Below are 15,344 nucleotides of genomic sequence, written 5' to 3'. Positions count from 1 at the left end.
TATCCCATGAATATTTTGGTGATGTAGCTTTCAAATGATTTTTTTGCGAAACATTTATGAAACCCTTCATAGGGAGTTGGGGGAGAAGTATGTACAATCTTATTATTTTTCGAGTCCATTTTGGGCATTTAGGGACAAATTTAAAGGAATTAGGCTAGTTCTTAATTTTTGTGTGTGTTAGTCTTTGAATATTTTAGTGATATGACTTTTAGCCGATTTCTTTGCGAAACCTTTATAGAACCATCTGTAGAGAGTTGAGGGAGTAGTACATACAGTCTCACTATTTATTGAGTCCAGTTTGGACATTTAAGGGCTAACTTACAAGAATTAGGTGACTTTCTTAATTTTTCGTATGTGTTAGTCCATGAATATTTTGGTGATACGACTTCTGGAGGATTTCTTCACAAAACCTTTACATACCTTCTGTAGGGAGTTGGGGGAACAATACGTATAGTCTCACCATTTTTAAAGTTCATTTTAGGCATTTAGAGACCAATTTACAGGAGTTGGGTGATTTTCTCAGTTTTCGTGTGTGTTAGCCCATGAATATTTTGTAATATGACTTCTGGATGATTTCTTTGTGAAAACTTTATGGAACTCTCCTTAGGGAGGTTGGGAAGCAGTAAGTACAGTCTCACTATTTTCAGAGTCCATTTTGGACATTTAGGGGACAATTTATAGGAATTAGGCGATTTCTCAATTTTTTCGTGTGTGTTTAGCTCATGAATATTTTGGTGATACATCTCCTAAATGAATTTTGGTGAAACTTTTACAAAATCCTTCGTAGAGAGTAGGGGGAACAGTACGTACAGTCTCACCGCTTTCAGATTCAATTTTGGACATTTAGGGGTCAATATAAAAGATTTAGACGATTTTCTTAGTTCGTGTGTGTTAGCCCATGAATATTTTGGTGATACATCTCCTAAATGAATTTTGGTGAAACTTTTACAAAATCCTTCGTAGAGAGTAGGGGGAACAGTACGTACAGTCTCACCGCTTTCAGATTCAATTTTTGGACATTTAGGGGTCAATATAAAAGATTTAGACGATTTTCTTAGTTCGTGTGTGTTAGCCCATGAATATTTTGGTGATATGGTTTCTAGACGATTTCTATGCGAAAACTTTATGGAACCCTTTGTGGGAAGTTGGGGGAGCAGTATGTATAGTCTCACCATTTGTAGAGTTAATTTTGGGAATTAAGGCACCAATTTAAAGGAATTAGATGTTTTCTAAGTTTTTTTTGTGTGAGATAGCCCATTAAAATTTTGTTGATATGACCTCCAAACAATTTATTTGTGAAACTTTTATGGGATCCTCTGTAGGGAGTTGGGGGACTAGTACGTACAATCGTACCATTTTTAGAGTTCATTTTTGGAATTTGGAGTCTGGGCTCGTTTGAACTAAGGTCTTAACGGATGTCTATGAAAAAATTCGGTCAAAAACACGCCAGAATTCCGGATCACCAAAAATCCATAGACTATGCAAACGAAAATTGACAAAATGGAGGTTTACCTGCTCTAGGCTCGTTTGAACTTGAAAATAGGTCTGTTTACCCCTCGGAATCAACTAGTTCCATTACTAAGGTCTTAACGGAGGTTAATGAAAAATTTCAGCCAAAAACACGCTGAAATTCCGGATCACCAATAATCCATGGACTATAGCACACGAAAATCGGCAAAATAGGAGTTTACCTGCTCTGGGGGTCGTTTGAACTTGAAAATGGTCCCGTTTACCCCTCGAGACAAACTGGCTCCATTACTAAGGTCTTAACGGACGTCCATGAAAAATTTCGGCTAAAAACACGTCGAAATTGCAGATCACCAAAAATCCATGGACTATAACACACGAAAATTGGCAAAATGGGGTTTATCTGCTCTGGCGCTCGTTTGAACTCTAAAATGAGCCCGTTTGCCCCTCGGGACCAACAGACTCCATCACTAAGGTCTTAACGGACGTCCATTAAAAAATTCGGCAAAAAACAAACTGGAATTCCAAATCACAAAAAATTCATGGACTATAGCATATGAAAATCGGTAAAATGTAGGTTTACCTGCTCTAGGGATCGTTTGAACTTGAAAATGGGACCGTTTTCCCCTTGGTACAAACTGGCTCCATTACTAAGGTATTAACGGACGTCCACGAAAAATTTTGGCCAAAAATACGTCGGAATTTCGGATCATCAAAAATTCATGAATAACATACGAAAATCGGCAAAATGGGGGTTTAACTGCTCTGGGGTCATTTGAACTTAAAAATTGGTCTGTTTGCCCTTCAGGACCAATTGGCTCCATTTCTAAGGTCTTAACGAACGTCCATGAATAATTTCGGCCAAAAACCTGCCGAAATTCCAGATCACCAAAAATTCATTGACTATATAGCACATAAAAAATGGCATAATGGGGGTTTACCTACTCTGGGCTCATTTGAACTTGAAAATGGGTCTGTTTACCCTTCGGGACCAACTGACTCCATTACTAAGGTGTTAACAGACGTCTATGAAAAACTTCGACCAAAAACACGCAGAAATTCCAGATCACCAAAAATCCATGGACTATAGCACACGAAAATTAGCAAAATGGGGGTTTACCTGCTCTAGGGCTCATTTAAACTTGAAAATGGGCCCATTTGCCCCTCGGGACCAAACGACTTCATTACTAAGTTTTTAACGACGTCCATGAAAATTTCAGCCAAAATACGCCAGAATTTCGGATCACTTAAAATCCATGGACTATAATACACGAAAATCGATAAAATAGGGGTTTACTTGCTCTGGGCTAGTTTGAACTTGAAAATGGGCCCGTTTTCCCCTTGGGACCAACATGCTCCATTACTAAGGTCTTAACGGGCGTCCATGAAAAATTTAGGCCATCAACATACCGGAATTTTGGATCACCAATAATGCATGGACTAGCACATGAAAATTGGTAAAATAGGGGTTTACCTACTCTAGGGATCGTTCGAACTTGAAAATGGGCCCGTTTGCCCCTAGGGACCAACTGGATCCATTACTAAAGTCTTAACGGACGTCGATGAAAAATTTCAGCCAAAAACACGTCGAAATTCTGGATCACAACAAATCCATGGACTATAGCACACAAAAATTGACAAAATGAGGGTTTACCTGCTTAGGGCTTGTTTGAACTTGAAAATGGGTCCTTTTGGCCCTCGAGACAAAATAGCTCCATTAAGAACGTCTTAACGAACGTCCATGAAAAATTTCGACCAAAAACATGCCGAAATTCCGGATCACCAAAAATTCATGGACTATAAAAACACAAAAATCGGCAAAATGAGGATTTACCTGCTCTTGGCTCGTTTAAACTTGAAAATGAGCCCGTTTGCCTCTCTCGGGACCAACTGGCTCCATTACTAAGGTCTTAACGGATGTCCTTGAAAAATTTCGACAAAAAACATGACGGAATTTCGGATCACCAAAAATCTAGACTATAGAACACGAAAATCAGAAAAATGGAGGTTTACCTGCTCTGGACTCGTTTGAACTTGAAATTGGGCCCGTTTACCCCTCGTGACCAACTAGCTCCATTACTAAGGTCTCAACTAACATCCATGAAAAATTTTGGCCAAAAACACCTCGAAATTTTGGATAATAATAAATCAATGGACTATAACACATGAAAATCGGCAAAATTGGGGTTTACTTACTCTAGGGCTCGTTCGAACTTGAAAATGGGCCCGTTTGCCCCTAGGGACCAACTAGTTCCATTTCTAAGGTCTTAACGGACGTCGATGAAAAATTTAGGCCAAAAATACGATGGAATTCTGGATCACAAAAATTTCATGGACTATAACAAACGAAAATTGACAAAATGAGGGTTTACCTTTTCTAAGGATTGTTTGAACTTAAAAATGGGCCCTTTTGCCGATCGGGACAAACTGGCTCCATTACTAAGGTCTTAACGGACGTCCATGAAGAATTTCGTCTAAAAACATGCCGAAATTCTGGATATCCAAAAATTCATGAGCTATAACACACGAAAATCAGCAAAATGGGGATTTACCTACCCTGGGGATCATTTGAACTTGAAAATGGGCCAATTTTCCTCTTATGACTAACTGACTCCATTACTAAGGTCTTAACGGACATCAATGAAAAATTTCAACTAAAAACACGGTGAAATTTTGGATCACCAAAAGTTCATGGGCTATAGAACACGAAAATCGAAAAAATGGGGGTTACCTTGTCTGTTCTCGTTTGAACTTGAAAATGGGCCCGTTTAACCCTCGGGACCAACTAGCTCCATTACTAAGGTCACAACGGACGTCCATGAAAAATTTCGGCCAAAAACACGCTGAAATTCCAGATCATAAAAAATCCATGGACTATAACACACAAAAATCGGCAAAATAGGGGTTTACCTGCTCTTAGGCTCGTTTGAACTACAAAATGGTCCCGTTTGCCCATCGGGGCAAACTGGCTGCATTATTAAAGTTTTAACGGACACCCATAAAAAATTTCATCCAAAAACACACCGGAATTCCATATCACCTAATATTCATGGACTATAGCACACGAAAATCGGCAAATGGGGGTTTACCTGCTCTAGGGCTTGTTTGAACTTGAAAATAGACATGTTTATCCCTCGGGACCAATTGGCTCCATCACTAAGGTCTTAACGGACGTCCATGATAAATTTTGACCAAAAACACGCAGGAATTTCGGATCACCAAAAATCCATTGACTATAGCACTCGAAAATCGGCAAAATGGGGGTTTACCTACTCTGGGGCTCGTTTGAACTTGAAAATGAACCCGTTTGCACCTCAGAACCAACAAGCTCCATTACTAAGGTCATAATGGACGACCTTGAAAAATTTCGGCCAAAAACATGCCGAAATTCTAGATTACCAAAAATCCATGGACCATAGCATAGAAAAATTAGCAAAATGGGGGTTTACCTGCTCTAGGGTTTGTTTGAATTTGATAATGGTCCCGTTTGCCCCTTGGAACAAACTGGCTCTATTGCTAAGGTCTTAACAGACGTCTATGAAAAAAATTTCGGCCAAAAACACGCAGGAATTGCAGATCACCAAAAATCCATAGACTATAGCACACGAAAATCGGCAAAATGGGGATTTACCTGCTCTGGGCTCGTTCTAACTTGAAAATGAGTGTGTTTTCCCCTCGGGACCAACTGACTCGATTACTAAGGTCTTAACGGACGTCCATGAAAAATTTCGGTCAAAAACACGCTGGAATTCTGGATCACCAAAAATCCATGGACTAGCACACGAAAATCGGCAAAAATGGGGGGTTTACTTGCTCTGGGGCTCGTTTGAACTTGAACATGGGTCCATTTTCCCCTAGGGACCACCATGCTCCATTACTAAGGTATTAACGGGAGTCCGTGAAATTTTTTGGCTAAACATACGCTGGAATCCCGGATCACAAAAAATCCATGGACTATAGCACACGAAAATTGGCAAAATGGGGGTTTACCTGCTCTGGGGTCGTTTGAACTTGAAAATAGCCCCGTTTGCCCCTTGGGACCAACTGGCTCCATTACTAAGGTCTTAACTGACGTCCATGAAAAACTTCGCTCAAAAACACGCCGAAATTCTGGATCACCAAATATCCATGGACTATAGCACACTAAAATCGGCAAAATATGGGTTAACTTGCTCTGGGATCGTTTGAACTTGAAAATGGGCCCGTTTACCCATCGGGACCAACATGCTCCATTACTAAGACCTTAACGGACGTCAATGAAAAATTTCGGTCTAAAACACGTCAGAATTCCGGATCACCAAAAATCGATGGACTATAGTACACGAAAATTGGCAAAATAGGGGTTTACCTGCTCTGGGGCTCGTTTGAACTTGAAAATGGGCCCGTTTTCCCCTCGGGACCAACTGGCTCCATTATTAAGGTCTTAACGGGAGTCTATGAATAATTTCAGCTAAAATCACGTCGAATTTTTAGATCACCAAAAAATCATGGATTATAAGCACACCAAAATTGGCATAATGGGGGTCTACCTGCTATGGGGTTCATTTGAACTTAAAAATGGGCCCGTTTACCCCTCGGGAACAATTGACTCCATTAGTAAGGTCTTAACGGACGTCCATGAAAAACTTTGGCCAAAAATACGTTGGAATTCGAGATCACCAAAAATCCATGGAAAATACCACACTAAAATTGGCAAAATGGAGGTTTACCTGCTCTAGGCTCGTTTGAACTTGAAAATGGGCCCGTTTTCCCCTCGGGACAAACTGATTCCATTAGTAAGGTCTTAACGGATGCCCATGAAAAATTTCAGCCTAAAACACCACAAAAAATTCATGGACTATAACATACAAAAATCGGCAAAATGGGGGTTTACCTACTCTAGGGCTCGTTTGAACTTGATAATGGGCCCGTTTTTCCCTTGGGACTAACTGAATCCATTACTAAGGTCTTAACGGACATCCATGAAAAGTTTTAGCAAAAAACACGTCGAAATTCTGAATCACCAAAAATCCAAGGTTTATAGAACACGAAAATCGGCAAAATCTGGGTTTACTTGCTCTAGGCTCGTTCTAACTTGAAAATGGGCTTGTTTGCCCCTCGGGACCAACTTAATCCATTACTAAGGTCTTAACGGATGTCCATGACAAAAAATTCATCCAAAAACAAGCCGGAATTTTGGAACACCAAAAATCCATGGACTATAGCACCCGAAAATCAGCAAAATAGGGGTTTACCTACTCTAGGGCTCGTTTGAACTTGAAAATGGGCCCGTTTTCCCCGCGAGACCAACTGGCTCCATTACTTAGGTCTTAACGGACGTCCATGAAAAAATTCGGCCAAAACAAATCTAAATTCTAAATCACCAAAAATTCATGGACTATAATCGATAAAATGGGGGTGTACCTGCTTTGGGGATCGTTTGTACTTGAAAATGGGCCCGTTTGCCCCTCAAGACTATAGCACCAAAAATTCATGGACTATAGCACACTAAAATCAGCAAAATGGGACTATACCTGGTCACTAATTGGTGTAACCGTTCTTTCCTTTAATGGCTTTTTGGTGATTCGAGATTCCAGCTTCTTTTTTGTCAAAATTTTTCATGGATGTCCATTACGACTTTATAAATGGCCTGAGTTGGTCCTGAGGGGAAAACAAGCGCATTTTCAAGTTCAAACAAACCCCAAAGCAGGAAAAACTCGATATTACTGATTTTTGTGTGCTATAGTCCATGGATTTTTGGTGATTCAAGATTCGACTTGTTTTTTGCTAAAAAATTTCATGGACTTACTTTACGACCTTGTTAATAGCGTGAATTGGTCTTGAGGGGTAAACGGGCGCATTTTCAAGTTCAAACCAGCCCCAAAGCCGGAAAACCATATTTTGCAATTTTCGTGTGCAGTCCATGACTTTTTTGTGATTCAGGATTCCGACTTATTTTTTGCCAATTTTTTTTCATGGACGTCCGTTATGACCTTATGAATGGTGTGAGTTGGTCCCGAGGGGCAAACAGACACATTTTCAAGTTCAAACGAGCTCAAAAGTAGGAAAAACCAAATTTTATCGATTTTTGTGTACTATAGTCCATGAATATTTTGGTGATTCAGGATTCTAGCTTGTTTTTGGCCGAATTTTTTCATTGACCTCTATTACAACCTTATTAATGGAATGAGTTGGTCACGAGGGGTAAACATGCGCATTTTCAAGTTCAATATTTTTGTGAGAAGTACGTACGGTCTCACCTTTTTCAGAGTCAATTTAAGCATTTAGGGACCAAAATACAGGAATTAGGCAATTTTTATTAGTTTTTCGTATATGTTAGCCCATGAATATTTTGGTGATACGACTTTAGTCGATTGCATTGCAAAACATTTATATTGCCCTTCTTAGGGAGTTGGGAAATTAATACATGAAGCCTCATTATTTTTACACCATTTTTGGACATTTAGAAACCATTTTACAAGAATTAGACAGTTTTCTCAAAATTTCAAACAATGCGTGTGTGCTTATACACATCAAGAGCTCCAATAATCAAGATTTTGCATTTCGAGACCCTAAAACGTAAAGAAAGTAAAAGTTGCACCATTCTTGACAAAACCCAAGTTGTTTGGAAAGGTCCCTCCAAATTCCAAGGTACACAGACAACGACAAGAATTTTTTAAAAATTCATGTGTTTACCCATAAAAAAATCGATAATCATGATTTCACATTCCAAGACATTGGAACTCAAGAAAAGTAGAAGCAACCTCAATCATGGCCGAGCCAAGACCATTTGGAATGGACTCTCCAAATTCCAAGGCAAACAACCCAGTGAGAATTTTTCAAAAAATTCATGTACTATATACCCTTAAAGCTCCGATAGTCATGAATTTGCGTTTCAAGACTCCAAAACGCCCAAAAAAATAATGTTACGTCAGTCATGATAAAGCCCAAACCATTTGGGATGGATCCTCGAATTTCAGGGCAAATGGAGTTTATGGTCCATGTGTGAATGTCCTATTCCTGAAGGCCAAAAATTTGTCAAAGATGCAAATGGTCTAAAAGAGTTATATGAATGTAAGACAACATTGTACATTTCTACGACAGAGCCAAAGCCATTTCAACAACACACTTGATGCATCCTCAAGGAGAAGATACAACATATATTACATAAATAGTCATGTACCCAAAAAGGTGAACGAATGCAGTTGATATTCACTTCCACTGCCCCATTCACAAGGATCACAAAAAGAAAGCCAACTCAGGTGAAGGGGTAAAGGTAAACATCCTTTCACCAAAACATTCAAACAGAGATGGCAACAACCGCACGGCATCCAGATCTTCCTTCCAGGCCTGATCAAGAAGAACCGATGTTTTTTGACCTTGACCAGCAGTCATATCCCTTCTACCAATGGTTCTCAGAATATTCTCGTTGTGCTGCAAACCATGTGATGCTGAAGATACACCAGTTTCTGTAACCCTAGGGGTTACAGCATATCCAACAGCTGGTCCTTGTGTGCTTACTGGCAGAGAATTTGCCGTCATTGAACTTATTGGACCATCTGTCATTAATCTCTTGGGTGGAGGCTGGGTCATCATGTTGTCCAAGCTTGCTTTGCGTTTGCCTAGACATTTTCTTTTTGTAAGTGTTTGTCAAGACAAAATCAAGAGGCAATGATAGAAGTGATACATTCAAAGATGAAATGATAAAATATTGCAGAGGACATGTAAGTTGAAGCTGTGAGAAAAATTAGAGAAGAATATTATTGAATTGTGTATCTACATTATTACATAGAGACCCTATTTATAGACACTTAAAATACAATCCTTCTATCACTATTACTATTCTTATTCCTATTTCTATTTTAAGTAAGATTGTATATAGCTATTACTATTCTAACACTCCCTCTTAAGCTGGTGCATAAAAGTCATATGCACCTAGCTTATTACAAATGTAATTAATATGAGGACATATGAAGTGCTTGGTGAGATATCCGCAAGTTGAACACTAGACTTCACAAAATTAATAGTCAATCTCAATGTGCTTAGTCTTCTAATGCAATATTGGATTTGATGCAAAATGTCAATAAAACACAAAGTGATTAATTCCTAAATTACAGTGTTGAACTTCCTAAACCAAGTTTCAAAAGATTGTTTCGGACCATAGAGTGACTTACACAATCGACATACAAGGCTACTAAACTCCCCCTAAGCAACAAAATTAGGTGGGTCCTCCATATAGACTTCTTCACAGTGCACAATCGCCAAAAAGTGCTCAAAATCTAGTTTAAATATATGGATCTGGAATCAATAGATTATTCGATATTAAACAAGAAAAAGTAACTGAAAAATGGACCGAAATATGTTCATGCGTCAGAGTATTAGATTTGATGACAGAAAGTGGTCACAATCTGAGAAATAAAAGTATATGGGTAAGGTTGGAATGATGACACAATCCTATTAAGAAAGACAATTATATGGGTAGGATCGGAATAATGGCACGACCCTACTGAGAAAGAAAATTATGTGTAGGGTTGGAATGATGGCACGAACCTACTGAAAAATAAAAATTATTAGAGTCGGATTAACGACATAAAGAGAAATTATATGAGTAGGATCGAAATGATGACACGACCTACCCAAATAAGAAAGTAGTCACCGGAAAAATGATACTACGCAAATTAGATATAAAAAGGTAGTCACCAAAAAGATGGCATGGTGCTACACAAATTGGATATGAAGTAGTCACCGGAATGATGGCACGATGCTACACAAATTAAATATGAGAAAATAGTCACCGAAATGATGGCACTGTGCTACACAAATTAGATATAAGAAAATAGTCATATGAAAGATATACGGTGACCCAACTTTTGCTAACATAATCATTGGCCAGACGGTATATATGGGTAATAGCCACCCGCCGACAGTGAAAGCTCATTGATTTTCTACCAAGATCGTAGAGGCTCCGATATCATGTGAAAAATATTGGAGAAGAATATTATTGAATTGTGCATCTACATTATTAGATATAGAGACCCTATTATAGACACTACAATACAATCCTTGACCAAGTAGGAAACTATATACTATTCCTATTCCTATTTTAAGTCGAATTGTATATAAGTATTCATATTCTAACCGAAGCATTTGGACAAAGAAGACATCCACGGAAAAGGATTCCCGACTTTTAACTTAAATGACAGACCACACAAAACTAGCAAGACAAACATATATAACAAGACTCGTGAGTTCTAATAGATCATATAAAGAGCAACTGGCCTCCAACATTTAGCATTAAATTGCTCCACATTATTCTGCAAGGAGAAGCCGCAATATATAATCCACAAAGAAAAATGAGAATAATTTAGGAAATCTGTCATACAGATCATATCTATCTAGAACCATTTCAATATTGACTGACACTCCAAGAGGCAGAACATATTTAATAAACAACATACAGAAAAGTTCACAAGGAAAAAGAATTACAAGTTCTAGTTATAGATTCCTTGTGGGAAAGAATAGAACAAGTAAAGCAAAGACCAGGACATACTCGACAATGTAGTTGAGACTTTCCATTTACTCTTCAGGAATGTGCGAGTGGATGGAGATAGTGAAGCTGGAAGCAACTTGAAGCGCTCATAGATGCATAAACCAGCAGCACACTGCGAACCCATTACATAATTAGGAGACTAATTGCAGTAATGCCAAAATATCTAACAATAAAAGTTAGAGAAGTCACATTTCACTGTGTTCAATATCACATTGAAATGATTGGACAAAATAATGAAGAAAGACACATTAAACATTCAAGACAACTGACCATCAAGGCTCCATAAACACGCCAAGCTTCAAACCTCTTCATTTCATTTTTTTGCTTCTCGGGCTGCATTTCGGGTTCCAGTAATTGCAAATAAGCCTCAAGATTTGGCAGCACAAGTAGGCGAACCTATACATACAAAATTAGAATATATCACCAATTGTTGCTTACACTTCAAAATTTAGTAGCATAAATAAGATGGAAAGGAAGAACAGGGAGAACAAGGAAATACCACACCAGGTCCGAGAGCTGCGAGTCCTTGAATTGCTCCATAATGTTGTGGCAGCGCCTTAGTTGGATCCAGAAAAGCATGCAGCAAAGTACTGGTGACACGTGACTGGAGATTGTGGTACACACGACCATATCTGCACAGGTTTTACTTGTGAACAAGACAGCACCAGTTGATAAAGATGGAATTATTACCAATATCATGGAACTGAAAAATAAGTTCAATAGTCTATAAAGCACAAAACAGAAAAACATGTTTTGGAATTGCCAACAACTATACAGAACATGCACTAGCAAACAACCACCTTCTCATGGGGGCAGCAACAAGGAAAAGGGAGAAAAGCCCAACATGTAACAGGATAAATTCAGTTGGAGTTAATAGCTTGATCAACATAGAAGCAACAGCATATGAAGCAGATGCATTCTTTCTGTAGCTTCCAAATGTGAGAACTGAGTGATCCTTACCTCTTGCATATTAAAGCAACTAACGTTGCTGAGAAGTCCCTAAGTTCCCAATGATTGTCAGATAATCTGTTTCCCAACCTTCTTGCAACAAGGCATGTCATTATAGAAGGCATCAACTGGTGCAGCTGGAGATAAACTCGGCAAAATAACTAAATTATTCGAAAAAAGAATAAAAAGTCGCATGGAGGAGAAAATTATCAGATCAACCACGGGAAAATTAGACAACACCATGAATTGAAACTGCATGGTTGAAGCCAAAGCCTAGTTAGTTATCCATTATGTATATAACACTGCTTTAATGAACAAAATAAACTAACACAGCTTATTCAAATTAAATGAATTAACTAATGCAATCAAACCTTCTCTTTTCTCAAAAGATATGTACTCCTTCCACTGTCATTTTTAAGTGATTTCAAAAACAATAAAGTTTAACCAGTCCAATCATCAACAGAAATTTTATACATTATCCTAAACCTACTTTCTAGAGTAAGAAGTATGTTACACCAAGACATCAGCAATAGACTCACATATGGTTCAATATGTATTTGTGTATTCTGGAGAAGGCTCCAGAGTAGCCGCATCAAAGCGAAAAGGAGAGGAAAATTGTTCAAATTCCGAGAAACCTGACATGTAACAGACTATCATTAGATCATTTGTCCATCACCCACAAATGTTGAATGAACTGGGCTTAAATCGGCTACAATTACCTCATCAGAAATAAAATATGTAAAGTAAGGAACTACTGGATGAATCCCTGAGTCTGTTGCTAAGCTTCGTAGAGCTTCTTTAAAGAGAAGGGGATTAGATCTATCTACAGTAAGCTCTTTAATTTTTTCATAATAGAGCTGCAAAAAAAAAGAACAATGATGCATAAGGATAAATATGGGCAAAAAGGATACAAACATTTTGGTACAATTATACCTGAAGCTCACGCGATAGGACATGCTTAACAGGTACTTTAATATCAACAGGAACTCCATCCTCCTTATACTCGGTATTTCTAGTATCAGACGGCATGGCTAAGGCTGTGATAAATTAATCTGTTAGTCTGGAATATCGAAAATAAATACAAATTTTAACTAGTACTACTACTACAAGAATACTCCTCATTTCGTAGCAGTTGTGGGGAAAAGAAAATTATTCAAGGCAGGAGGCAAACTAAGAGAATGGGAATCAGTAGGAAAGAACACAACGCATGACCAAAAAAATCAGATGGCTAGGGTAAAATCAAGTACTAAAACATGCGGACAAGCTAATTGCAGTTAAGGTTGTAACAAGATATGGACCTTCAGGCAGAGGGTTTTCAGGAATAGCAGGTTGTACTCCTTCTATAGCTAACCAATGGGCAACAACAGCAGCATCTAGCGGTGCTTTCGGCAAAGGAGCTTCGATCACCTAAACCACAAAATGCGACAACTTACTATGAACATCACTTCAATAAATTCACAAACTAAATCTGCTAAAACCTCGTTTATCAAAGTTTCTTTACATCTTTGAATTCTACATCCTTCTCTTCAATGTAGAACAAATCTTTATGTCCAGCCGCTCTCCTGAACCTTAACGGATCCCCTGAAGCAAAGCCATAAATTGGCTGCCCAACACAACACAGACATAAAAGAACAATCAATTACACCACAATTTCAAACTTAGATAAATCAGCTATAGCCTATGTTGTTTGGACTCCCCAAAAATATTGCTGCCCCCGAGTTGACTCCTCCAAAAATGCACTACCTTTGGAGGATCCGACACACAATCATCAACACTTTTGAAGATTCCGAGTAACATAGGCTGGTATAAAACAGAAAAGGTACCTCTACACCTCTCAAGCTAAGGGCAGCATCCACATCATCAGTAGATAACGTAGTTCTCTTCGAGTGATGCATACATTTAATAGCTTCCTACAGTATCATACAAAAATTTATGCAAATTACATGCGCAATAACCTCAACTAAAAAAAAGAGTCAAAACTTCACCATGCCTATGTTCCAAAATTAATCTCGAAGATCAAACCATCCATGTTTTGTTATTCCAAAAGAAATGTGTGTTTTTGTTTGTATAAACAGACTGTGTGTGTAAAAGGAGTTACCTGCATAATCTCTCGAATACGGTATTCGACATCGACGGCGAGAGCAGGCAAGACATCTGGTGATAAATTGCTTACACCTATACTTTGAGATATCACTTCTATTGTCTCTTTCGGTACTATACTCATCTTTCTACTTGCTCCGGTTACTCTAGGTTAAATCCAGCTGCGAACTCAGAAATTCCGCGATTTCGGTCAATTTATCAGGCGAGGAGTAACTGCTAGCACAGCTACGTCTGAGGAACTCTGAAGCGGCGGAGCGGCGATGGAATGGAGAGATTAAAACCTAAGCGGAGGGTAGAGAGAGAAAATTGTAAGAAAGCGTAAACGCTACAATGCTCAGTCTCGCCGAGGACACTACAGTGACCCGACGGGTCGTTGCAATCGGGTCAAGTGGTACGATAGAGACTTGGAGCACCAATATTTAAAACCTAGACAAAATTTACAAACTGTTTAACTTTTGTTTACGAGGGGCAGAGTAAGGTAGGATAATTCTGTTTCGTAGAAAATAACATTATTTATATAATAATAAAATTAAATTTTAGCTATATATAATAAATTTTGAGCTTCATTTGAATTCTTTGTGCGTTTACTTTCTCGTATTTGAACTCATTTAATGAAAATCTGACATTATATGCGAATAAAGCATAATCATTATTTTCTTTAGTGAATAGATAGATACCTACAAAATGAAATCTATACCTTAAATAGTACACGTAAACTTGGCTACTTGATGCAAATTGTACTCGTACAACAGTGGGTTGACCCAGATGGGCTGAACCCGCACCAGCCCAAACAATTGTATCGTATTTATCGTTAGAAATTTACATATATCTTACTAGTTTAAAAGTTAACTTCTTAAATATACTTTAGTTTGTAATATAACTTATTTTATATTATCATATTCTGGTGTGTCTAGATACGGATTGTGAATTAAGATTAATTAATTAGATTAATTTTAACAACCAATAAAAACGTGTCACATAATAAATAAATTTATTAATTTTATTTTCAAAGAACACCGTTAAAAATAGGGGAAATTTAGAGCCCATACAATGACGTCATGGCTAATTTGGAGCCAAAAGGTTAATGACGGGTATATTTGTACTAGATTTGATAGTTCAGGAATATTTTAGACTCTTTCGTAATTAATATTATAAATTTAATAAAATTAGTCATGATCAAGAAAAGTCTCAATATATGTGAGACTAAAATATAGGAACTAAAAGAATACAACCACATTCCATATTATACCCCTAAAGGGACCGAAAAGGATTAAATTGAATTCCCTTCATCGGAAAATCA

The 15,344-nt window shown here is 38.0% G+C and overlaps 1 protein-coding gene across 1 annotated transcript; it reads right to left on the bottom strand.

Moving 5' to 3' along the window:
• Positions 1 to 8,381: 8,381 nt before the first annotated feature.
• LOC102598962 (transcription initiation factor TFIID subunit 6-like) lies at positions 8,382 to 14,452 on the bottom strand. Its single transcript, XM_006352467.2, has 12 exons — positions 14,043 to 14,452; positions 13,768 to 13,854; positions 13,446 to 13,547; positions 13,243 to 13,351; positions 12,878 to 12,981; positions 12,664 to 12,801; positions 12,484 to 12,579; positions 11,957 to 12,081; positions 11,496 to 11,628; positions 11,267 to 11,392; positions 10,997 to 11,108; positions 8,382 to 9,068 (listed from the first exon to the last, which is right to left on the bottom strand). Exons 1-12 carry the CDS (start codon positions 14,166 to 14,168, stop codon positions 8,686 to 8,688), a joined length of 1,641 nt encoding a protein of 546 aa, XP_006352529.1. The 5' UTR covers positions 14,169 to 14,452; the 3' UTR covers positions 8,382 to 8,685.
• Positions 14,453 to 15,344: the final 892 nt, after the last annotated feature.

Source organism: Solanum tuberosum, unplaced genomic scaffold (assembly GCF_000226075.1).
Source record: "Solanum tuberosum cultivar DM 1-3 516 R44 unplaced genomic scaffold, SolTub_3.0 scf00149, whole genome shotgun sequence".
In the NCBI taxonomy this organism is placed as follows: domain Eukaryota; kingdom Viridiplantae; phylum Streptophyta; class Magnoliopsida; order Solanales; family Solanaceae; genus Solanum; species Solanum tuberosum.
Note: the sequence above shows the minus strand (reverse complement) of the source record. Positions and strands in the feature narration are given on the sequence as shown.

What these genes read in the sequence shown, in the direction of transcription:
- LOC102598962 (XM_006352467.2), bottom strand. Translation starts at nt 14,168, where the DNA reads ATGAGTATAGTACCGAAAGAGACAATAGAAGTGATATCTCAAAGTATA. An exon ending in TGAAAACCCTCTGCCTGAAG is followed by an intron (nt 12,982 to 13,242) that starts GTCCATATCTTG and finishes AATTTATCACAG; the next exon opens with CCTTAGCCATGCCGTCTGAT. An exon ending in AAATACATATTGAACCATAT is followed by an intron (nt 12,082 to 12,483) that starts GTGAGTCTATTG and finishes GTTTATCTCCAG; the next exon opens with CTGCACCAGTTGATGCCTTC.